Source organism: Camponotus vicinus, unplaced genomic scaffold (assembly GCF_025532165.1).
Source record: "Camponotus vicinus isolate PSW18456_S1 unplaced genomic scaffold, iyCamVici1.0 SCAF_6, whole genome shotgun sequence".
NCBI classification, from domain to species: Eukaryota; Metazoa; Arthropoda; class Insecta; order Hymenoptera; family Formicidae; genus Camponotus; species Camponotus vicinus.
In genome coordinates this window covers 11,444,295-11,471,986 of record NW_028141978.1, presented here as the reverse complement: position 1 = coordinate 11,471,986, position 27,692 = coordinate 11,444,295, and the positions used below count along the sequence as shown (strand labels likewise).

The window sequence follows — 27,692 nt, the reverse complement described above, 5'->3', positions numbered from 1 at the left end:
GAATTTCGTCGATAATCGTTACGTTAAAACAACGAAAGACGATGCGTGTTGTTATTTCCAATTGTCAATTTATTATTAATTGACGTAGCATGATTCATTATTTTCGTCTAGTAAATTGAAAAACCCAAATGTTATAATTAATAAACCCACGATGTTTCTCGAATCGACAATGTGCATTCGAAGAAAGATCGACTTCCTTTTCAACTAAAGTCACATAAGTGATTATAATTTTTCTCTATTATAAAGAATTTATTATCGAATAAATGCAAAGAATTTCTGCTCGAATGGAATAAATGAATACATTGTCTGCAACCTATTATGTAACCAACTGTTATTATACTCGTTACGTAAACTATTGACAATATAAAGTAAGCTGATTAATTGTCACGAACAAATGTTCCAATCAGTATCATAAAATTAATTATACATAATAGAATAGAAAAACATCACGATTAAAATTTGGTTCTCAAATAAGGATTCTCGTGAAAGAAACGATTTTTAGAAAAATTAGCAATTTTATAAATACCTATCTGATTGTGGATAGATTGCGTAAGAAAATATTCATGCGATGATTAAGGCAACAAAATCGATAACATTTCAAACATATTTCATAAATATTTCAAATTCTTCCGGGGATTTGCAGAGACTAAGGTACTCTAGTGTCTCTCTCTTTATATCAAATCCAATGTACTTATAAATAAGTATAAATAATTTTTATCACAATATAAAGTTGATATTTCTTTATCGATAATACACATATCCGTCCCTAATAAATCCATCAACGAATTTATAAATAATTAAATATAAATAATTTTTATCACAATATTGGACTGACATTTCTTTATCGATAATACACAATAATATCCTTAATAAGTGTGGAGACGATGATTCGACATATGTTTCTACCTGAGAATATCGATCATCGGGCGATGATCGCGATTCGTGACGCACTCATGGGGATGACGCGTGGGGGAGATGACGCATTGGCTCGATCCCGCGGGGAAGCGTGCGAGACAGTATAATACGGTATATAATTACCCGCGAACCGCAAACACGCGTCACGCCGAGAAGGAGCGTCACGTCGCGCGAAATACAGATCGTGAGCTATTTCGAGTTGCACACGTGACGGACTTTACGCACCGAGATCCCGATCGCTTGCGCCATTGAATTTGTGAAACGTCAAAGTCGGCGACGCCAATTCGGGTCGAAATCTTATTTTATCTCGCGAGAGACGAGTAGCGGTACTATTGTCTTGTGAAACCGAAGGGCGAATGAACCGATCATTCTCTTGCGTCAACGCGAGGAACAGTGGTTCCTCTTCTCTGGATGTGCGTAAGTCGGATGATCGAAAGTCGTGCGGACGAATGGATCGATCCGACAGCGGAAGATGCGATCGCGCGCATTCTTAAATCTTCGATCGACCAGTAAATTTGACCGGTAAAAATATACATGTATTGTTCTGAGCGAGCCTTGTCGATGAGAGCCACTTTGAATTTATCACGTGAGAATAAAATATCGCGCGCGCGCTTTTCGAAGGTGCACAGGTATTTATTATTAGACACGTTGCGAAATTTGCAATTTCATAAACAAAAGAAAAGGAGCAAAAATAGTCGATCTAGATCGTGCGAGCGACAAGTTATTAGCGTTATTAGCGATCCGTTGGCGAAAGCTGGCGACGAACGGCTTGAATTTTCGCGGGAGAGTCGCGTCTATCTTTGTCACGTGTTCCATGACCTGAGCGAATCCGACTCTACACACGTCGCATCCAGTGCTTCTCGCGATCGGGAATAAATACAAACACAGACCAATGAGAGACTCATTGGTATTGACGGCAAACTCGTAGATAACTTTTATCTCAGTGAAAAAATTGACGCAACAACGCCCCGAAATTTCCGCACTTGAAATGAGACAAGCATTTCCTCGGGCACTGAATGCACCGCGTTTGAATGAAGAAATTAGACTATAACCTATATTCGCCGATTGGAAGGAGGAGGAAAGCGAGTGCAAGCGACACGAACAGACCTACACGCATACATACGTACACACGTATAATGACTTCTCGTTATCGCGAATCGTGACACCGCGTGGTTTTCCACGGTGCTTTTTCCCCGCTGTTTTTCCGTTTTCCCGGGCAATCGTGTGCGCGCGCGTTTGTGTGTATATCACGTGTGCAAACTACTCGGACAGGTATCACGCGAATATGGAAGCCACGCCGGTTTCGACAAACATGATGGACAACGTGAGCCCGCCCATGCTGCTGCTTCTTACTACGTTGATCGTCGGCGGAATCGTTCTCCTGATACGCTATGTCATCAACCGGCGATCGCGGTCCAGCCTGGAGCAGGACTCGTCGAAAAGTAAGCGTCTCCGGTCATCATTCTCTAGGAACTGCACTCCACTTGCACGCATACGCATAGGTACATTCGTGTTGCTTGCAACCCTCAAGAAATTATAAACTGCATTTTAAACGAGATAATTACATATTCGTTGAGGAGCGAGGAGATAAAAGATCTGAGTGCAGAAATGCAAGTAAGACGAACGTACCTTCTGTCATGCCTCTCTATTGACTTCCTTCTGCAAAATAAAATTGATATTATCGAATGTCCCTCCATAGGACGCTCGCTCTGGCGCGCACTTTGTGTGGAGTCGAGTGTCACACACACTCTTGTACGTGATTTTTTTTTTATAATAGAAATATAAAAATTATTGTAATTTTTCCGATAGAATTCTTTCGATTTTCACATGATTCTCGATATCGAGAAGAACGTATTTCGCGCCAAACTTTGGCTAAATGTCAAATGTCTCTTCGAAGAACGTATGCCGAATCGTTTTGAAACATTTGTAAATTTCATTTTGTCGAAATTATTCCGTTTTTAGCTTCGGAATTCGCATTTTACGTGATATGACAAATATTTCGAATCATTTAATTGACGACTCAAAATAATTAAATCTTTTTTTTGTTCTAATTTATTTAATAAACGTCTCGAAGTATTTGTAACTAAAATTTGCCAAGTGCAGTGCGTTTTCTGATTTATAAAAAAATATTGTATAGATTTATGATTCATCTCGCAAGTAAATACATATCTCTGTTAATTTTGATTGCTCGGAAAAAAGAGGATTAGTTTCTTCAGAGTCAGGAGAACCACATGCATTTTCATATTTGAAATCTTGAAATCTGTCAAAAACCGTCACTTGTCGATGCACACGTGATGCATAAAATGCATGCGCAGTGTAGCGGACTGCACTTAGGAATTCGTTTACATTGCATGCGCGTAGTATTTTAAAGTTCTGAAAGGCTCACAAGTAATTGATAGAGAATTCGGTGTATTAGATAAGTAATTAAAATAAAATTGATAATTAATACTACGAATTATTATTATTATTTAATAATGGTAAGTAAAGCAGTATCTAATAATAGTAATTAAAACAGATAAAACTACTACAAGTAGTACAGATAATACTACAATTTATTGTCATTTAATACAAATAATATTAATAATTTCTAGATAAGAGCTCCTAACATTAATTATTTTACTATCATAATTACTACTTACTACTATGCTATTGAAAATTTAGTATATATACGACAGTCTTTAGTGTGCATCATTGAACACGAACTAGTGCATCCAACCAAATTTGCTCGATTCTATTGTTCTCTTTTTGTGTGCGTGTGTGAAGATAGATGTGGGTGAATTCCATTTATCCATGTTCCGATTGCACAGAACTCAATAATCGAGGTAATAAAAAAACGATCTGGGTTCTACAATTGGACTGCGGGAAAACAGGAATTGATTAAATAGGACAGGAATATTTTGGATGGATCTTTGCGATGGAAGTATGTCAATTTATCTTTGCACGCAAACTTTACAATCTAATCTTTTAATCTTACACATAAGTTCATAACCACTAGGTACTTGCTAATGATAAATTTTTGGTTTGAACATTTCATGTTTCCGATAGAAAAATTAGGCGTTTTTCTTCCGATATATTTTTCGATTGTTTGTTAATCCTCAAAAGTGGCATATCTAGATTATTTGCATCCTATTGTTTTATTTATTATATTATTAAAATATATTTCCAAATAATAATAATATTAACAATTATAAATAATATTATGTATTATTTTAATATAATAATATTTAATATTTTTCATTATAACTATATTATATATATATATTATTTTATCTACATATATATATATATATATATATATATATATATATATATATATATATATATTTATGATTCAAATTAATAATAATCAAAATAATACTTATCACTTTTAAAAATTGACATTCTTGAATTATTTTTTTCTTCATATTTTAACTATAAAAAACTACAAAAGCTATTTTTCCCATTACTTTTATTTGAAATCAAACAATATATATGATAATATAATATATATAATATGATGCTGACTTTTTTATCATATTTCTCTATATTTGTTATTATGTAATATTTAAAAAGTTTTTGTCTCTAAAAGCTAATTTTCTTAGAGATATAAATTATTTAAAATAATTTGTAATTAATTTTTTTATTCAAAATCTTAAGAGAAAATGATTAAATATGAATGATTCAAATATACTGGTTTAGATTATTATAAAATACGATGCTATATAAGAATTAAGTAAGTCGGGGTTGAAAAAATGCGCATCAAATATCGAATCAACAATCTTTGTATCGAACACATCTTTGTAAAAGAAAGAGACGGATTTCATATTATATGTTTTTATATAGTTTTTGCTCTGATACAGCGGCGTTTTCGCGAAGCGATGAGACATCCTTTCTTCTCATTAAAGACGAACAAATATCCTATCTACGACGAATCTATTATATAGTTTGCGCTTAAAAAATATGATTTGTATGGTACTTAAACATGAAAAAGAATTCTGTAACTAACTAATTATATATTTTTCACACATTTTACATTATTTTTATTTTCTTATTTTTTTATTTTTTTAGAAAGAAATATAGAAAAGAAAAATATTGATTTTCCGACCATCCTATGAGACAATCCGCATTAATTTTTCAATGACATTATTCACCTAAAAAAATATAGCGATATTTTATATGAATAAAAATGAAGCGAGAAAATAGAAAAGAGATTTACATATGTAAGTTTTAGAAGGCATGGCTTTCTAATTGACAATTGCACACATGCAAATTACGATGCAAAATATGTTTACGTCATACAATGTATTCATTTCTTTCATTTAACAATTTTAATTTTCATGGAATGCATTTAGGAGAAATTTTCATTCACATCTATTCGCAACTATTCGAACGATCTTTTATTCTAAAGTTTGACAATTGAAAGTTATTACATCTAAAATTATAATCCTCCACATTTCCCTCGTAAAAAGTATTTGTATGATGATATCATTTTATCGCAATTTTATCAATCGTCAAAAATATTTATAATTTACATATGATTTTCGTTGTCTGTTTTATGAATGTAAAATAACAAAAATTTTACAATAGTTCTGAGGGGAATTTTTGTTTCAATAAAAAAATACAAAAACTATATTGGAGCATAGAAATTGTGTAAGTGAATCGATTTCATCAGATGGATTCCACATGTGACACTGACAACATCTTTAAGAGATAAAAAATAAAAGATTCCTTTTTTAGAATAAAAGAAGCTGCTTTCGTAATAAATTTTAAAAAATTGTATTGTTATCGTAATTAATCGCGCATATTGTGAATTGTACAGATTGTATCTAGAGAGTCTCTATCTACTAAAAACTAGAAATCTATTGCTAAAATAAATGTTGTTGTGGAAATATTAATCATTTTTTATTTGTAAAGAACACAATTCCATTTTTCATAACTGATAAACGAAAAGTTATTTTAGAAATATTCTTAATTCGAGGTCTTTGCTATGACGAATAAAATTCTAAAGCTAATCCATCAATGGATGACGAGAACATACATTAAGTTAGCTAATGTTTCATGTGTATATATATTTGTATTTAATGACAGTGCCAAGTGAAACGCTCAGAACCGATAAGTTAATGGAGAAGTTACGTAGGTGGAATGTGCAAGTGCGTATGTCCGCGTTATTAGAACTTTGAAATGCAGCCTTTTTCTTTATTTTAAATAAGAATCCTCTTTGTCTAACTGACGGTTATAATTTTGGTGATAATTATGCTTTATGATGATGCAATTATTATACGTACAACATTTGTTTGGTTGTTTCCCACGGTCATATGTCATACATTGTACAAAATTATCAGAATCACAAGTTATCTTGTATTACGAATTTCAAACTGTTTCGAAAGTTAGGATCTATCTGGACAAATCTGCGTAATTACATAATGTCATTGTAGAAAAATTAATCACCTTTCTAATATGGCTTTAAATTAAATACATAAACATATATATAACATATCACAATATTCTTAAATTATATAAATTATATTATAGATGCAATAAATGCGAAGTATTAAAATTAAAAAAAGAAGTATGTGCGCGTTTTTTTAAATTATAGAAATTAAATTATGCTATAATTTAATTAAGAGAAAAATTGGATTAATTATAGACATAAAAGAGCAAAATTCAAAAGAAATAATTTTTTTTCTTAATGATTCTGATTAATATAAAGTAATAAAAGACACTATTTACTGAATCCTTTCACAAATGAATTTTTTTAATGATTTCAGCTTCAATTTACATCAGAGTCATTAAGGAAAAAATCCTTTCGTTCAGATTTTAATAACTGATTTTAAAAAAATAAAACAGACAAATTATTTTTTGAATCATTTCCTTCATGACTTTTGTTATCAGCTTAACGTAACTTTTAGTGTTACTAACAATATTTTTGCCGATATATCAGTTTTTCTCTCTTTCTCTTTATAATATTCTCTTTCTAAAATGTATTTGATTTGCTATGTTAGCACTGATTGAGTTAATTAAATTAATCGGATTTTGATTGAAGTGGTCCTTAAACTTCAAATATCCTTCTCTCTCTCCTTATCTTAGTGCGAGTACATTAAAATCAGATAATTACAATACATATCAGTTTACTTAACAATTAATAGGAAATGATCTGATTTGTTGAGTTTCTCTCGTAATGATATAATGCGCGATGATAGAAACCACCGTTAAAAGACGCATATTTCGAGGAAAGCAATGAAATATTTTCAGAACGTAATATTATTTTAAATATCTCATTTTCTATATCTAAATTTAGAATTTGATCTCTGTATTAATGAATATTATCCTCTGGGAAAAAAGATTTCTTTTAGAAAAAAATAATTTGCTGATTTTTAACACTATTTTTTCAATTGCATATATTTTCTTAATTATGAGATACTTCTCATCGCACGCGTTTTCCTGTTTATTTAAGTAGTTCAACGCCTTCTTGAATTTTTATATGAAAGGCGATGCTTTTATAACATTAATAAAATGCGTGGTAAAACTTAACTCGCATCAATATTTATCATCGCGCAATTAAGAGATAATACTGCTTATACGCGTATTTACACGCGAAATATTATGCATTACGCAAATTTGATAAATATAATGATGTGATGAAAATATCAATATAGTTGCATATTTATTCACGATTGATGCAAGCAAACTGTTTAGCCTAATAATATTTATTATGTGAATACTTTGATTTTTGCATTCATAGTCCCGATCGCATATACGGAGTGTTTTTGAATTGACGGCACAATTGAAGTAAATAAAATAGGAGTAAATTGAAGTAGATAAGATAATAGGAGTAAATTTTAATAAAAAAATTATAGTAAATTATAAAACTACAAATTATTATGAAATAAAATTAAAAATGTGAAATAAATTTTTTTATACGTAATTATATTTATAAGAAAATTGGAGAATAATAATAATTTTGTTTTTTTCGTTTGTTGTTTGTGATGTTTGTATTTTTTAACTGATTTTTTTAAACTGATTCCATAATACTGTGTTCTGTGCCATCGAAGTTTGACAATGTAGCTACCTATATATGTATAATCAACATATGTATATAAAAATATATTTTATTAAAAAAATAAAAATGATTAATATTTTTCACATATGATTTTCTCATCATGTAAAATTATTTTAGTTTAGATTAGTTTAGATGAGTTGAGACATTTTAGATCATTTTAAATTTATTACAAAAGAATGGAATATTATCTATTTTTTACGTTATTTATATATTTATTATTAATACAGATAGTGTTTTAGTATTATTCTTATTCGGAACTTTTATTTTATTTATTTTTTTTTTATTTTATTATACATTACAACAATGTAAGTACACAAGTCGCAAAAAAATTATTATTTTCTTCCCTGCCTTTACTATAAAAAAGTCAAAGTATTGAAGTGTTCAAGTCTTTAGTAATAGAAATGTCTATCGAAATCATATTTATTCATGTGTAAAGTATTGATTTTTAAAATTTATGTTTATTGTTTCAGATCCGGTTCAATCAACGTGGATACCAACAGCACCACCATTGAATTATATACCGATAGCGCAAGAGCCACCAATATACTCTAGTACGTTTCGCAATGGGAAACGTACATTGCTCAATAGACGAAAAAGTAGACAGGCCAATCCAGCTCCTGCTCATCCCTGGTTTTGTGGTACGTTTAGAGGACATACTAACTTTATCAGCGACATGAGCTTCTCCAGCAATGGCAAATACGTTGCAAGCAGTGCCGAAGGTATGTAATTTTTTTTATGTGCATGTGCTCATGTTATGTTGCATGTAGAATATAGCGGCATAGTATCGCCTCTAACTTTCCTTCTTTCTTTTATTGGCGGATTTTTTTCTTTTGATAGTTACATATTTTCTTCATATCGTAAATTTTTCGTGGTACAAATCCAATATCAACGAAATCTTAAATTCACGCGTATATCATAGATACCCGTTCTTAAAATTAAATTTTCCTTGGAAAGAACATTAAAATAACTCTAAAGAGATCCAGTAAAAGATACATCGTTTTTTTTTAAACTAAGGTCAATTAATATTTCGTCGTCCCATTGTCTTTTAAGAATTTATAATATATATTTCATCTATAAAAACTAATAATTGTAAATTTCGATAATAAAGAAATTCATTTTATACATAATTATAAATTTTCAAGTTAGATACCATGCCGCTAAATATTATAGAAATATAATATGGATTAATGCGGAGATAATCAAAAGATCAATTAGTATACTTAAAAAGATCAATAGTTATCATTAAGTAAAAAAATATTCTGTCATAAACCGATCTCACGTTAATACATTAGAGGAAAGCAGTATAATTAAGGAGTGCGTCATAGTTGACACTCGTGGGTGTCAGTAAGTGGGTCATTAAGATAAACAAAAATTCGATTTTCTTTTACGTTTTTCCATGTTTTTTTGGAATTCATATATAGATATAGATAAAAAATATACATATATAAAAAACATGTCAATCATGATGTGTAATGCATTGTCCGGTTTATAATCACGTAACATTTTTTTTTATTTTTCATGCTTTCTAAATATTCTAAAATTTTATTCTCTGATAAGCATACAAGTCAAAGATTTTATTTAAAAATTAAAATTTATTTATTTGTATGGGTAATATAAAAGTTAATCTGCGATTATGCAAAACTAGAGGGAAAAGATTATATAATCTAAATATGTATATGTATATTGCTCATTTTTTACTTACTTTTTTACTCTCATTATTCTGCAAATAAAAGTGATGATGCGATAGCACTGTAAAAGTATCGTGTTAATAAATCATGTTGTACGAATAAATTAATTGATTGGAAATAACCAATTTCAGACAGTACGCATAATATGACGTGAAAATATAAATAAAAGAAAAAAATTATATCCCGAACCAGATTTGTATAAACATTTTTAATTCTGTTACTATTACGTTTCTTAAATTAAAATTAATATAAAATTTAGAAACTTTTACATCTCCAAAGTTATATAAATATATTTTCGTGTTATATATATATATATATATATATATATATATATATATATATATATATATACATATTAGTTATTTTTATAATTTTTGCTAGTATATCCATTGGATAAAGATAAATCCGAAATTTATCATAGTTTTTCCAACTTATTATGGTCATTCCCATAAAAGTGCTTCAAAATAATCATTCACAGCATGACTTTATTATACATAATTAACTTTGTTATACATAAAAAGAAAATTTACATTAAACTTGAAACAGTGGTTTAAAACATATGTTATCTTTTAAAGATATATAACATATGTTTTAATATTAATATATAAAAAATAGTATATGATAACATTGTTTCATATAATGATACGATATGATCAGATTATTAGAGCATTATCGATATCGCCTTATCACATTTCGTTAATTCAACAAACGACTTTCTTTTATATGCTTTACTTTCTTTGTTTGTCTGGCTCTTTCTCCTCTATTTCGTCGTTGTTGTATGCATTGCTTTTGTGACATCGATTCATTTCGATTAATCATTTAATCATTTTTTCCTATTAATGCGGTATCTTTATATATCTTCTATATATTATATATTATTTAGAGACGCAGTTGGCTTAAACTAAATTACCGAAATATTTCTATGATGTCGATGAAATTTTCGGCGTATCTGAACATTATTTCCAGCATCCGCATCGCAATCTTTATCTTTTACTGACGCATGTAACTGAATCTGATCTCGAATTTATGAGGTAGTAATTAAAGTTGTCTCTAAGAGAAATAATATGCGAATCATAATTTTTAAAAGATTTTGCAAGAAAGTCAAGTGTAAGTACAAAATACCGAAAGCAAAAATGATTGAATGTGCAGAGCAGAGTTAGTACAGACTCACATTAATAGTAGGAGTCACGGAATCTTAATTATTAAATATTTCTGAATAAATTAAATAATAATATTCTTGTCAAACATTATGATTTTATTTTAAGTTTAAAAAATAATACGTTATTTATAGAATAAAAGAAAGATTGTAATTTTCTGTCGTTTAATTTTTTTCTAAATAATTGCTTTACATGTATATTATGTTAGGAAACGTGTTAGGCGGTTTTTTTTATATAAGTTAAAGTTTTAAGATAATCTTATTTAAATATTTATGTGTTGCACATGATTTAATATAAGATACATATCATTCAATAATATAAGATAAAAATCTCTGTCTTTCTCTCTCTTTTTCTGTTTGTTTAAATTAATAATTTAATTAACAATTTTAAAATAATTTCAAGATAATTTTTTAAAATAAGCTAAATATAATATATAATAAATACATAATTTATATTCAGAATGTAAAGCTCTCTTTTCCCCTTGTTTATTTTAAAAATTTTTATTTGAAATATTATTTTTTCTATTATATTTTCTTGTGCATCTTTCTCTGGAAACATTTCTTAACAAGAATAGGTATTGAATAGATGTTGATTTATGTTTATTAAGCTACCATGATACAATAGTAATTTATATGTATAATATAGTAAGAGTATATAGTAATGTAAATAGTAGAAGTATATATATGTACTCATATTTTTTATACTCGTATTTTTCAATAAACATTTAAATGTTTATGGTGAAAATGTGACCGAAGCGGTTGATAAAAAAATATATGTCGTATTCGTTTTTTTGTCGATAACGAAAGTTGCATAAGTGCCTCTTGTGTTGACTTTACTTTTATATTTTATTTTTCTATTTCGCGATAAGGCGTAATTATGTCTTGCGACCAACTATTTCTCTTCTATGTCCCGATCAGCAATCAGCGCGCGAATTATTCTCAACATTAGAAAGAATTATGACAACGATAAAGACAGTTGTGTTTGAAAAAATCGTTTGATTTAAAGTAATTATCGAAAAAAAGTTTCGACTATTTCGGTTATTGAGAAAAAAACGCCCCGCAAGATACAAATTTTATAATAGTATTTTAGAGTATAGAATTAAATGAAAAGTGAGCTTTCTTTGATATTACATTCATTATTTTTTGATATAATTTTTAATTTCACGTTGATTAAATATTCTAGGATCATTGTAAAATGATATTTGAAAAGTTTCCTTGTGAAGAAAACCTTTTTCATTTATTTTTTTTTCGTAGTAAAATACATTCTAAAATAAAATTATATTTTTTTTTAAGATTATACTGCAAGTAGAATGAATTAAAATTGCATTTAGAGCCATAAAATAATTAATTCGAAATCGATTGATGAATGTATGTTTTACTGAAATATAAATAAGCGCAGCTGTGTCATTCGAGCAAATACTCCTAAAAAAATGACATCTTCTCGAATTTCGTGAATCATGCGAATCGTCATTCTTTTCCGCACGGAAGCCGACGAATCAGTATGTCCGCAAATCCCGAGTCCCCGGTTAATGTCCCTCTTCGGAAATATCGCGGCACATCACACAAACATTTGTATAAGATAACGCGAGTGCAGATAAAAACAACGCGCTGCCGTGGAATGCCGTCTTGTCGAAATTATTCGCGTATAATTAACGCCGTGAAAACAACAGTCTCCTGAATGTTCTCTCAGCGTCATGATCTGCGTTAATACGAGCCTCCGTTGGTACGAATCGAGTAATACGAAATCAGGAACATTGTTACTGCGCGATGCGTTCAATGAGAGATGGACGAAGTCCATTGTTTCACCTTGCTGGGATATATCATGTAGGTGACTTCTTTTTCTCTATTTTTATATGTGAAAATAAATACCATATTCTTGTTTCGAGATAATTCTATTTTTTTACCGTTAAGTTGATAACATTTAATAAAAGAATCAGGTATCTGGTATTAGGTATCTGGTTTCAATAAAATAAATAAAATAAATATCTAAAATAAATATCTTGTTTCTTTCGTTTAACATCATAATAATTTCTTGACTTTACTTTCTTCTTTGAGCCTCTTTAAAGAAGTGAAGATATTTAAAGATATTTGTCAAGCTCCTTTAATGAAGTCTATTTACACAAACAGATTATATACTTACAGACAATAATTCAAATACTTAGGGAAAAAACATGCTGATTTCTTGAATGTCTTTTGTGTGAACACTTCTCTTATAATTTTCTAAAATTTTCTCACATCTATTTATATCTTATTATTTACGTTTTCTTTTTTCTTTAAGCCGAAAACTATTTAGAAAAAATATTCTGAATATGCTTCCTGAATGGAAATCTTGACGAAATATGCTTTATGAATACACTTTTAACATTCTTTTAAAATTCTTTAGAATATGCCTTGTTTTAAAAATTTTTTATTATTCTCTTTCTCTCTTTCTTTCTCTCTTTCATATTTATTTATATCTTTTTATTTTTCCTTGTATTTCACTTCCGTTTATTTGTTGATTAAAGCAAGATGTGATCAGTTTTCGAAAAAGAATCTCGATAAGCTTTTATCGTTTTTCAAATAATCGTGTATTAAAAATCTTCTACTGCATGCACTTGATGAGTGATAAGTGAAATCGTGTCAACGTTTACCGTATAAATTGATTGTACAAACCGAAAAAAAAATTGACCGTTTTTGGATCAAGAATGCGGCCGTCCGCGTGATACTATTTATCCGCCTCTCCGGAATTCCATCTTATGAAATATAATGAAATTATCCTCTGCTTCTGTGTCGCGATTTTAACGACTACAAAAGTATGATAGTAATGTGCATCGCGTAAACTTTCATAAAAATGTCATTAGCGTATGAATGAATTTCTTCGCAATTTTTTTGTCTCTCACCTCGTCTCGAAAAAATTGAAGATATAAAGATGGCTTATCGATTTTAATTTTTCGAAACCAATTTCACGCGAGAATTCTTTCATATTAGACTATCAAAATGTATATAAAGAAAATTTTAATCCTTCTCCTATTTAGTTATATATACGCCGAATATAAAAAATCTAGTCCTTTTCATTAGTTAAATGATATAACAATAAGAGAATGAAAGAAAGAAGGCCGGATTTGCATGCACGTGTAGTGTGCGAACATCTTTAGCAAAAAATCCAATACAATAAACTTACTACATTTGTTTTTCCTTGTGATATAAAGATTGGAGCTCGCAACTGGATAAGGAGAACGTGCGGCAAATTATATCTCTATATACCAATGATTATTGGTATGATACACTCAAAAAACATATATTGTCGTCGGATGACTTAGCGAAACGCGGATTTCCTGTGGAAAGGCCTGATCATCCAGGTTGTGCAATGATAAACTATACACCATATCCGACTGATAGTAACAATTCTACATTCTGTTTTATAAATATTAATATACTAAATGATAGTAAAGAAGAAAAGAAAAAAGATCTAGACAGCAGTAATTGCAATAATAGTTCAGTCGATAGTAGTTCCGAACATAAGCAAGAAAATTTGGCGATTGAGAAAAAGATTAAGGATAAGATGAAAAAATCTGACGATAATGATTCAGACAGCGCGGAGAAATGCGATTCATTGTCGCAGCAGCGGAAGAGAGAATGTGCGAGATGTCATAAGCTATTTTCTATCGATAGCACAGGGAAATGTTTGTATAAACAGCGTTGCATTCATCATTGGGGCAAATTATTCGACGGAAGGACCAACGGCCAGATGGATCGTAAATATTGGACATGTTGTAGAGGCTTGGAATTTTCTACCGGTTGCGAGACAGGAGTACATGTGTCGGTCGGCTTGACACCCGGACTCAACGGACCTTTGAAGGGCTATGTCCGTACATTGCCTCTTAATCGTTATAATAATAAATATAGAATCTGTGCTTTAGATTGCGAGATGTGTTACACAGAATATGGTTTCGAGCTTACTAGAGTCACTGTTATCAATCTGGAAGGCAAAGTAATATGCAACGATTTCGTTAAACCAAATAGCCAAATATTAGATTACAACACTAGATTCAGCGGTATTACGGAAGAGCATATGAAGCAGAAAAAAACCCTGACTCTCGGACAAGTTCAAAGAAAATTGTTAACCTTGATCAGCGCCGAGACAATCGTGATCGGTCATAATTTGGCGAGTGATTTTAGAGCATTACATATAATTCATAAAAAAGTTGTCGATACGACAGCTCTTATTCCTGATCCTAGAGGATTCCCCTATACTTTAGGATTAAAGGCTTTGGCGCGGAGATTGCTCCAACGAAACATACAAGAGAATACGCATGATTCCCGCGAGGATGCCCAGGCCGCTTTGGATTTGGCGCTGCATTATATAAGTAAGAATAAGTAAAAATCGCGTCGACAACTAAAAAATTTGTGTAAAGAAAAAGAATCTCTGTTAATCTTGCGTTTTAAAATCCTTAACCTTTAATTTTATCTTTCTAACAATAATCATATTTGACTATAAAGAGTTTTTGATCAATTTTTAATCATCGTTAAAAAGATAAAGTTATCGGAATATTATTGAAATTCTCCTTTTGGTATTTTTATATTCACGCATGTACAGTTCATATTGCATAAGAGTTAATTACTAATATTTTATATTTTGTACAAGACGAATCACAAATTTTATATTTATAAAAATTAATGTTTATACAAGAATGTATATATTTATGTAGATTATATAATATATATATTTGTGATCGCGGCTAGTTTTATATGACTTTTATAACTAAATAATATTGTAAAATATATTTTTCTATCCTCGCATACATCGATGTACGTATTTATATATCCCTAAGTTTTTTAATTATAGTAATAATATAAGCAAAGTTATCCGATTATTCCTTTAACAATGAGTAAAATTACGTGAAACTGCTTTAAATTTTTTTTAAACAATGAAATAATCAATCATGCAAAAGTTTGCGAATCTCTATTTTAAATAAAGTTTTGCTTAACAACGGAAATATATATATATAACAACTGAATTAATAAGATTTTACTCTCGTCGCTCTAGCCACTTAAAGTTCGATGATAATAGTAATCAATTATAAAGAAAAGCAACAAGAAAAAAACTAACGCGTTTACTTGCTCTTGCTTTTTCTCGGCATTTTGATCTTAATATGTATTCTGTGATGGAGAATCATTTTATTATTCATAACGTAACGCTCATATTATAATTTTATTGATGAATTTATTGTATTTTAGTACTATGCTTAATCTTAAAATGTGATAATTTTTACAATTAGACGAGAGTAACAAGGAAAATTCGTTGCACTTTTAAGTTTGCACAAAAGAATTCTTAAAAATATGTACAAATTTCAATGTTTCTTATTTTTTTTTGTCATATGTTGATTTTTAAAATCTTGAGATTCTGAAAAGAAAAATGTTAAAAGCGAGATATTAATAGAAGAGTTCAAGGAGTTCACGGATGCCTCACCCTCTCTTCTAAGATTGAAAGGATTGTTATACAACACAACTGAAACTGTATAAATATATGAATAATTATTTTCAATTACTTCATGTGTTTTTATTGTTCGCCCTCTCCCTATTTCCAACAATATTTGCATATCCAATATATATATATATATATATACTGTCCTATAAATACTGTTATACCGTATTTGTTCAAGTGCATTATGAGATAAAGTTACCCGTTCATCCAACGAAACGATATTCTTTCGCGCAAAGAAAAAGAAATAAAAGAAAAATAAATGAAAAAATATTGTTATTATAGTTATTATTAAATATGTATCAGTCTATCTTTGTTTTGATAAAAGTTCAAAAGTCAAGCAAATTAATTCTTGGAAATTAAAATTGATTGTTTCATAGTTTTTCGATATTAAAAATCATGAAAATATCGTATTTTGTTTAAAAATATATTTGTTTAAAAGTTTCTTTGAAATTAAGAGTTCTCTGATATTCTATGTTGTCATATTTTATATTCTTAAACATACGATGAAGAAAACAATGTTTATATTTTCATAAAGCATATCTTTGGAAACTTTGATAATATTTTTGTTACATTTTATTTTTAATTTGTTTTATCTTTTGTTTTCGCTTTGAAAAATCAAGCTTTGAATAAAGGTAGGTAGGAGGATAACGGATTCGTTTATATTATGTAGATTCTCAAACGCAAATAATTAGTTTATATCGATGCGAGCAAAAAATTAACATTTGCAGTGGAGTCATTAGTTTGGGTAATTATTATTCAATTCAATCATTTTTATTTTTACTCGACGAGACAGTAATAACAACATTGTCTTTATCTTAACATTTAAACAATGACGAAACATAAAAGTAAGTTGAATAATGAATGACAGGAATTTCAACAGCATTTGTCAAAATATATATATATATATACAGGATGTCCCATTTAACTTGAGACATCGAAGTAACTCGAAACCATGGCGGTTTCGGTGAGAATGTTTTAAACAAAAGTTGTATGGTTTTAAGAGGGCCATAAGATGGTGTCATTGGTTTTACCTTGAAAAATCGTTTGAAGGTCACGTGAAGGTCACCTCCAACTTTTTAAATGGGACACCCTATATACTTTTGCATATTCTTATAGCTTGCCTCGAGAGCTTTCCAAAACACTATAATAAAGTATTTTTTCATTGAGTACTTTTCGAGTTATGAGGCTTGAAATAATTTCTTAATTTTACATAAATCATAAAATATCTAGTAAAATATTTATTTTTCGATTACCTTACCTTAATACTTTTATGTACAAAATAATGAGAGGAATCAATTGGTGTAAAGAAAACACATAGTTGTTTTGAAGAAAAAATATGTAATTTGCAATTAACAATTCCATATTTTTTCTTAAAAACAACTGTATGTTTTCTTTACACCAATTGATTGCTCTCATTATTTTGTACATAAAAGTATTAAGGTAAGATAATCGAAAAATGAATATTTTACTAGATATTTTATGATTTATGTAAAATTAAGAAATTATTTCAAGCCTCATAACTCGAAAAGTACTCAATGAAGAAATACTTTATTAAAGTGTTTTGGAAAGCTCTCAAAGCAAGCTATAAGAATATGCAAAAGTATATAGGGTGTCCCATTTAAAAAGTTGGAGGTGACCTTCACGTGACCTTCAAACGACTTTTCAAGGTAAAACCAATGACACCATTTTATGGCCCCCTTAAAACCATACAACTTTTGTTTAAAACATTCTCACCGAAACCGCCATGGTTTCGAGTTATTTCGATGTCTCAAGTTAAATGGGACACCCTGTATATATATATATTGAATATTTTGCGTGTTGATGTTTATGCTAAACAATATTATTATTGTCTTTCTTCTTATCGTTCAAGATCCGTAATCGACGACGCAGTTGTAAACTGTCTTGCTTGACGGGGTCATAGTTCACGACTATGTTGCTGTTTTTCGCATCACACATTTCACATTTGGTTGTACATGCCCAAAGTAATGATTCATAGGGCGATAAACAAGGCAATAACTTAAATATCGTTAGCACAGCTGTAATCCGTGACTCGTCATAAATTTTCATGTCATTCTCCCGCCCCGTTCTTTATTTTGACAAACATTTTTCACGCCTTGACCGTCGCATCCCGATCTTCATACTATCAGACGCGATGAACACGACAAAAAACAATATCGTGAAAATAATGTTAATAAAGAACACTATTATTGAAATTAAAAAAAATCATGTCATTCATGATAAATATTCATTAAAAATAATAAAAAAATAATGATAGAATTTTTAAAATTTTTTGAGATAAAAATGATAAAATCTACATTTTAATGAAATAGAACTCCACGTCGATTAGATCGATTTGCATTTTCTTTTCTGTTTCGTGTTTCTGTTACATAATCCTGAAATAAAAAAACAAATTAAAAAACTTTTGCAGTCTTCTCTTTCACTCCCTTCCTCCCTCCTTCCCTCTCTTCTCCATCTTTCTCTCTCTCTCTCTCTCTCTCTCTCTCTCTCTTTCTCTCTCTCTCTGTCTGTCTCTTCTTTCTCACCGTATCTTTTACATTTCTAAAATTAATTTTGTTTTATATATATATATATATATATATATATATACGATTAGCTGTATAAAAAGAAATGACATAATTTATGCATGAAGGCTACATAATAATAATAATAATATTGGGGAGAAACGACGTGAGAGATGAGAGTAGAGGAATCTGTTATATTGATAACAACTATTAAATAAGATTCTGTATTGCTAATAGTGACTCAACAAATGTATCAAAGGCAAGTTTTGAGAAGTCCTTTACGTTTGAAAAGCATTTTCAATTATGTAATATAATTATAAAATACACTTAATACGAAAATTGTTTGCAACGTCAAATATCAAATTTCATTATAATTTAATAATAATTATAATATAATATAAATAATCATAATAAATATCAATTTTAATTATAGATTCTTATGCGTTGGATTTTTATGTATCATTTATCGTACGTAAAATTACAATGTTAGTTTGCTGGAGATCGTTCTTTCTTAAATCACGTATTAAATTCAAAAGATTTAAAAAATGTTTATATATATGTATACATAAGATATTCTTTGCTCTTTTAAAAGTGACATTTTTTAAAATAGAGATAAAGCTTTTTATATCGAAACCGTTTTTGCAAAACTTCTTTTACGACATCATTGTTCGTATTGATAGTTCATTATATCATAGTACATTTTAAATCAGGGATGATATTACATGACAATTCTAGTTTTTTCTTTCCTTTTATTGCAATCTGATAAAGTTCATACTTAATGATCGTATCTTTATATTTTGCTTTACATTACTTATACTTAAATAAGTTTTCCTGATTTCTTTCGATTCTATTTGTTCAATTTTATCGTTAGTTTATATAAATAACAATTATAAGTAATTATTTAAAATTTTTTACATATATAGTTACATATATACAAATATATCTTATATTGCACGTGCGTACGTGTGTGTGTGTGTGTGTATGCACATGCGCATATATGTCACACATGACACATGTATATATGTACGTATGTATGTATGTATGTATGTATGTATGTATGTATGTATATATGTATATATGTATATACGGAAGTAAAACGATTATAGATAATCAACTGATTAGTTTCTTACAATAGTTTCCTAAATATTTTATTTCACGGCAAATGTGTGTTAAAATGTGTACTTCTAAACACGATTATATACGATTTAAATGAATCAGATTAGATAAGAAATTAGATAGTCAACTAAATTATAAACGTATTTAGATAAATCTTGAATGGAAGTCGTATCACAACGAATACTTATGCCGATTAGCGAACTTTGTGTGTGAGTGACCTACATTTTCGATGACATAATCATAATCAATATTGATATTATATAGATATTATATAGATAATATAGCTTTATTAGAAGGATGCACTATAATAGTCCCAATCATGCTATTCAATTAATTATTATACGGCGTCAGCATTATTTATTTAAATAACTTAATGTATTTCACGATTAACATTTGTGTGTGTGAATTGATCAAACGCTTGTATGTTTGTATGTTTTTAAACGTATGAATTAAAAATTTTCATGCCATCTTGAACTCATCAAAAAAAGAAAAATCGCCCATTTCCGTTTTATATTACAACCTTTCAAGGATTTTCTATCGATAAATCCGAAGAGCAAACATTATAAAATTTATTATAACACAATTTTTTTGCATTATTTTTCACGTTAGATAGGTTTTACCGTTTGAATATACTATTCTCGTTAAGAATTAATTAGCATAAATTTAAACTTGATTAAAGTTATACAATTATTAATTAATTTTCTATATCTAAGTAATTATGTATTTTAAAAAGCTTGATGAATTATGAGCATTTATGTTTTCATACTAATCATTTTTGTAACAAGTTCCTGAAAATTTCATATTAGGAAAATTTAATTTGATACGCTTTTCACGCTTATCTAGAATTGATTAACGAAAAGAAAATCCCGATCTTATATCTAGATACCGTATATCTATATACCATACTCAAAAAGCAAAAAATATTAATATATTTAAAAAACTCATTTTCAATGTTACTTAATAGATACAATTAAATCAGGTGATATATCAATTTGTGTTGTATTCGCTAAAATAAATGGCATAGCAATATGTTGATACAAATAATTTTAAATATATGTATAACTTCCTCAGAACGGCTTTCTTTTTTTGTAGATATTTTTTGTAGACATAGAAAAATATAAAAAAGAATCTTGAGTATCTTTTAAGTATAAAAATAAAAACTTACTAAATTTTAATTAATTTTAAAATCGTATTGGTTTTAAGAATTTCTTTGATAATTTGACAATATGATAAATAAATAAGAATTGTAAAAAAAAGTGTCAAATTGAGATTTCTATTGGTATCTCTCTATATATTTTCTTACACATGAAGACATTAATACACATACTTCGCAATGTGAGCGTGTGTCAGCATCAAATGTAAAAAAATAATTTTAAATCGAAGTCGAAAAAGTTTTTTAAACTTTTAACAGTAGAAACCAGATTTTTTAGCCATTTGAATAGCCATTTTGAGATTCACGTTCTTGATTAACGTTTAAATATATCTTTCTGTCAAGAATAAATTTGACTACAACTGAAGCTACTTCGCTGACTTAGTGAAGATATTTTACTCACGAGAACGTAAATAAATAACTAAGTCTCACGTATATTTTGTAAGCAAGATCAACGCATCTCGTAGCTATTTCTAGAGTGATCATAACAAATATCGAAATACTTCTGTATTCTACAGGCACGAATAATGTATATTTTCTATTGATCTTTAATACACACAATACAATAAAAAGACTTCTTTTCTTTATTTTAGCTGTTATAATTATGAAAGAAACACAAAATGCATAACGAATCGTTGGAACTATTTTTTATTTATGTCTGTCACAGTCTAACGTCAAGTTTGATGGGAAATTATAACATATACGATAATGCATGATATACATATATATACATATATATACATATATATATATATATATATATATATATATATATATATGAGGATTTTAAAAAGATTTTTCTAGAACGCACTATAAAGCAGTCTAAAAAAACTCGGAACATTTTGATTGATAATCATCGATTTAGTAATGATTTATATCATAACTTGATAAATGAAAGCTTTATGCAGGTCATGAACATCGTCGTAAAACATATCTTTTAAATCCTTCACGGCCATCTCCTCGAGTGTACCTGTTATTAACGGTCTTCGTATGAACGAAGGTTGTTGAACCTTGTTGAATTTATCTTTGAGACACGAAGCTTCTCGAGGTGAATGCTCGACCACGAGATTCTGGAGGATATGCAAAAGTCACTTTTGTGTTATGTGTGAATGCCGATTTAAAAGATTTGGCCCAGAAATTTTAAGGATTCTATAACAATTTAATGATAGGATAAAAATTCATCCTATTATTAATTCTTGGAATACTTAATTTCCTTTGATTATGTAAATGTTGAATGTAAAATGGGTGCATTTCTATTTTTTATAACTTATCATATTTATTTTTTGTTATATAATAGTTTAGAGGAAAAAAATTTTGTTTTTTTTCTTTATAATACGATAGTATCTATAATTATTTTGATAATAATTTATATATTTCAATAATAATATATTTTAATACATTTATAGAATTACTCTGACAAATTATTCTCAATCGATTATCACGGACAGCTTTCACTTTTGTCATTTTGATTATGTTGCATTAATTTAAAAATATTATATTGCAATATATTTTAAAAAGCGAAATAACGTCATAATTGACACAACGCATTTTTATTTATATAGTACGCGTAAATGTACATGTGCGCATTAGATGTTTATTATTGAAGATTTCTGGAAATTTATTAAGAATAATAAGATACTTATTTAAAGAAAATTGTTGAAATTGATGTTACATAAAATTACGTGTACTTACGAATATTACGACAAAGTTTGCATCTTATCTAATAATCGGTAGTGCTAAATAATCCTACAGCCAAATGTGCTAAATAATCCGTCAACCAATGTGTGTTTGATAATGGTATATTTGTTAATGGTTTATTGATGATATTTTATAAGATGCCTATATATAGACTGAAATATGGACATTGGGCGTGTGTGTAGTTGCGCAGTATTTTCAAATCTTGCACAAATCGTATTTTAACTTGATTGAGTGTGCCATTTGGATGGATTCCCCATGAATATTAATCTTTAAATTAAACTGTTCTGCCACATTTTTGAGATCTATGCAAATTTAATTCACGCTCTGCATCAAGATCACTATCATTGTTATCATTTATTTTTGTAATAGAAAGAGAGCAAGAGAAAGAGAGAGAGAGAGAGAGAGAGAGATTTATGCTTTGTGAACTACTCGAATCTACATGGGAATAATTTTTATAATTTTTGCGAACAAAAATTATGAAATATCTGGCATGTGACACGTTGAATAAATAATATTTTTAATGCAAACATCTCAACAATTTAACTTTTCATATGCATCTAAATAGCGAAATTATTCTACGTAGTTAATTTTATATTAATAAAATTAAAGCAAAGAAAAAGTAAGCAAAAGTCAGAATATTTTTGTCATCTGACAATTTTATGATATTTTTTATCTCTTGTTACATCCTTACATATTAATAATATATGTAATATTTAATTAATACAACTTGAAATTTATTGCCTTGATTTTGTCAAGTTTAATCCAATACTGAAACCTGATTCTTGAAACGAGGATTTTAGATGTCGCAATATTGCGTATGATAGCAGAAATGGTGTTTTCGAATGGGTGAAGTGTATTAAAATTCTCTTATAACTTTCTTTCCATTGGACTGTGTGATACTTTCCGCATTCATGTGATACTTTCAAGAATTAAATCCCAGGTCAAAAATCAACGCGCCGACTGTGACAATATGATGTAACTGATCATTTTTTTTCTTTCTTTTTTTCTATTGAACACATGTTATTTTTTTATAATCTAGAAAAGACATAGAGGAAAATGTGGTTAACAAAATGTATTTGAAAAATGACGTGAAAAGAATTTTTTGTAGCTGGTAATACTTCACTTTAATATTTTATACATTACGATAATCTTTTTACTTTTACTTTCTTTTTTTTTATTTTCAAATAGCTGCATTCTAAAATTTTTCTTCAATTTTTCTTACTTCATCTTTTTTCATTTTTCCCCTTAAAAATTCTTGGGAAGAGAAAGAGAGAGGGGGAGAGAGAGAAATCTCTTATTTAGGCTGCGTTCCGATATTCACTGCCAGTTCTGAAAATCTATGATATACGTAATGTAAACTACTTTCATATATTCGGCGAACTTGAGAATCATTACGGGTTTTATTGAATGAAATTTTCATTATGTTTAAAATGAAGTATGTACACAATAAGAACATGGAATTGTGTCATTTTATAAACATTATTATTTAGCAAATATTGAAAAACGATTTTATGTATTTTTTCTCATATATTTTTTAGATTCCATGAAAAAAAGAAGGTATCGTATATCGTATATCGTTTCTGAGAGAAAAAAATTCGAAGAAGAAGGTACATTATCGCGAGAGCACAATATGGTTAAAGAGAATTTACATCGCATATGATTTATATGATATTTCAATAACTTATAAAATAATATATTTTCTAAAGACTAACTAAAATTAGAGATTTTTATTTAATATCCGCAAGGAATAAAACTTTTTGAACATTGAATGTCATAAATCTATGAATCGTCCATTCGTGTGTCTATTATTTTATTGTTTCCGCTGTCATGTGGCGCGCATGGGAGAGGATCGGACCGCATATAAAATACTAGTTGGGAAACTATTGAAAAAAGACCATTGGCTAGGTCGAGACATAGGTGAGAGGATAATGTTGGGATGGATCTTGACAAAATGGGGTATGAGGGTCGAGTGTGGAGGGATCTTGCTCAGGGAACGTTGGTGAGATTTGGTTTTTGCGGCAATGAGCTTTCGAATTCCTAACGCCATCTAATAATAATTGTTACAAATAATTTCGCATGAAATTGCAGTGAAATAGTAATAAATATAACTTGTCTTTAATAATAATAATGTATTAAAAAATAAAAATTTTCTTTATCTCTTGTATCACATAATAAGTAAAATAATTTTAGATCAAATTTTTGTTCGAGTCCACCGTATTTTATATCGTAAAACAATAACGATAAACACACAATGATAAAATAAAACTGTCTATTTGCAAAACCGCGATTATCTACTTCCACCAAGATAAGCTGTTTATCCTATCGCAAAAGTCCTTTTGGTTTCGTTTATCAAAATATGACGAATTTTTATTTATTATCTGCGATATTTTTTAGTCTCTCTTCGTTTTATATTAGTATAAATAAATTCTTATATAAATTTATATAAATTTCTTTTCACTTAATATATATTTCTTCTGTTATAATATTCGTTGAAAAAAAAAGATTCTCATTTATATTTTTTCATAATCAAGTTCAAATCTGTTACATTATATTATTAATAATAATATTATATATAATAATAATAATATTACAGACTTTATAATATTAGAGACAAATCATTGCATGGTTATTGCTTTCGCATGCGCAAAGATTTTTATATACAAAAATCTGCGAGCCACGATTGTGCTTTTTTAGGCATGTATCGCCAAATGTAGTACGATAAAGATTCAACTGATTTTTCATTCTAGCTATCCTCCTTGCGATTCACCTGTCTAAGAGATTTATTATTCGTTCATTATGATATTCGAACGATGGAGATAATGCTATTGTTCCCGTAGTTTTTGAACGAGTAAAAGTAATATATTGCAACGATCTATCTAAAAAGAGCTTGCGACGCTAATAATATTAATTATTAGAAGGATAATCTTTCTAAGTATCGAGCCTATTTGAATTCTATCACTATTATATGTGTGTATGTGTGTTTCAAATAAATTTGAAATATTAGAAATTTTTATTAAAATTAACGCTGTAAAATTTCAAGTTTGATTTGTTGTCATGCAACGTTCTTGATGAACATACAACTTGGAGAATTGCGCAATTAAAAATGACTCTTCAGCTATGGCGTGCTGCCACCGATAGGATATACCTTCAAAATTCAAATTTCTTTTTGGCGATAATATGCACCAATTTTCCCTGCTATTGAATTCTGCCATTTTTATTCTCCACTTTTGTATTTTAGATGAAAGAAATGTCCATTGATGACTAATGTCGATTAAAAATGCGGTTCGTTTATCGAAAGATCGAATAACTCTATCCGGGTCCGATATGATGATTTTCCCATATTTTTCCAAAATTTCCACAATTTTCTCCATCATTCATTGTCTTAATACATTGACGGGTCATTCTTCGACAAGAGAATTATGACCGTTTGTTGTCGTCTTAATGTAATTTTGCTTTAATTAATATAGTGCCAAGTCAATTTTATAACATATAATATTATAATAAAAAATTGATAATAAAAAATTCACAATAAAAATTTATAATAAAATAAAATTAATTCAATATCATTTATACATTTTCTATTTTATATATATATATATATATATATATATATATATATATATATATTTATTCCTTAATATCACTCATTGATCTTTTTAAATTACATATTGTTTAATTGGATGATAATTTAAATTTATATCAATTAAAGCAAAGAGTTTTTTAATATGTTACACTACAAAGAAACGGATAGACTATAAAAAATTAAAATAATGTCAGTATGCATTGCAAAAATAAATTATTATATAGTACTAATAAAATTACTAATACATATATTCTTTATTAAATAAAATAAAAAATTGATTAAGATGATAAGGAATTGAATTAATAAAAAATTGAATTTTTCTTTAATTAATATTTTAAGTTTCATTTTTAATATGTTTTAATGCATATTGAAAGAAACTTTAAAAACGTTTTAAAAAGTTATATGATTTAATTTGTTCTAGCCCATCCATTTTAAGGTAATGGATCTATAATCTACAATCTACATCTACAAGCTCTACAAATCCGTTACCTTAAAATTAAATAAAAGTTTTGCACACTCATCAAAGAAATAATTGTTCGTAAAAATTGCAATGAAATATTATTAATTTAATAATTTATTATTTGTGTCATTACGATTCTTGTTTGATTCTGTCAATTGATTAAATGAACATATCATATAGGAAATACGCTCTTCGAGATATCGCGTTATAGTTATTGTTTAACGTATATAAAAGATAATTAATCATCAATTATAAATTATAAATTATTTCCTGATACTTCACGATCGCATTTAGAAAAGGGATATCATGAGTTACATGTTGCAAAAAGATTGAATATCAAATATAAAATATTACGAATATAAATTACTTACTGTGCATATTCGTTGTTTCGTCTGTAGCTCGATGCTTTTCCGAATCTTCTTTTCTTCTCCTTTGCTGTTTCTTATGGCACTTACATTCGCGAAAATACATTAAATTATATTTTATGTACATGAAACATTTGCACACCACTTCCGATCACGGAATAATCACACGAGATATGTACGATATTTTATTATATTTAATAGAGCAATTCGGAAAGTATGATTTGCTCGATGTTTACATGAGATTAAAATTATACGCCACTTATAATAGGAATGCTCTATCATTGTGATATACATATATATATGTATGTATGTATGTATGTATGTATGTATGTATGTATGTATGTATGTATGTATGTATGTATGTATGTATGTATGTATGTATGTATGTATGTATGTATGTATATGTATGTATGTATATGTATATGTATGTACATCAACAATGATAGAGCATTCCTATTATAAGTGGCGTATAATTTTAATCTCATGTAAACATCGAGCAAATCATACTTATCGAATTGCTCTATTAAATATAATAA

The 27,692-nt window shown here is 28.5% G+C and overlaps 1 protein-coding gene and 1 long non-coding RNA gene across 5 annotated transcripts in view; one reads left to right on the top strand and one right to left on the bottom strand.

Moving 5' to 3' along the window:
• The first annotated feature begins 1,043 nt into the window (after positions 1–1,043).
• The window catches only part of LOC145973556 (transducin beta-like protein 2), a 33,131-nt gene continuing 6,482 nt past the window's right edge, over positions 1,044–27,692 (top strand). The window contains exons 1-3 of one of the 3 annotated variants that reach the window (XM_083103040.1): positions 1,044–2,357; positions 8,425–8,673; positions 13,987–16,325. In XM_083103040.1, coding sequence (XP_082959166.1) covers positions 2,201–2,357; positions 8,425–8,673; positions 13,987–15,158 — 1,578 coding nt within the window. In that variant the 5' untranslated portion in view covers positions 1,044–2,200 and the 3' untranslated portion in view covers positions 15,159–16,325. Of the gene's footprint in view, positions 2,358–8,424; positions 8,674–12,073; positions 12,623–13,986; positions 16,326–27,692 lie in introns of those variants that run through there. The other 2 variants (XM_083103041.1, XM_083103043.1) reach the window with 2 other exon arrangements.
• On the bottom strand, positions 1,856–27,337 carry LOC145973557 (uncharacterized). Of its 2 annotated transcripts, XR_014439504.1 has the most exons (3): positions 27,163–27,337; positions 2,545–2,574; positions 1,856–2,456 (listed from the first exon to the last, which is right to left on the bottom strand). It is a non-coding gene; the product is annotated as an uncharacterized LOC145973557 (long non-coding RNA). The 2 variants fall into 2 exon arrangements; XR_014439503.1 differs by having other exon boundaries at positions 1,856–2,574.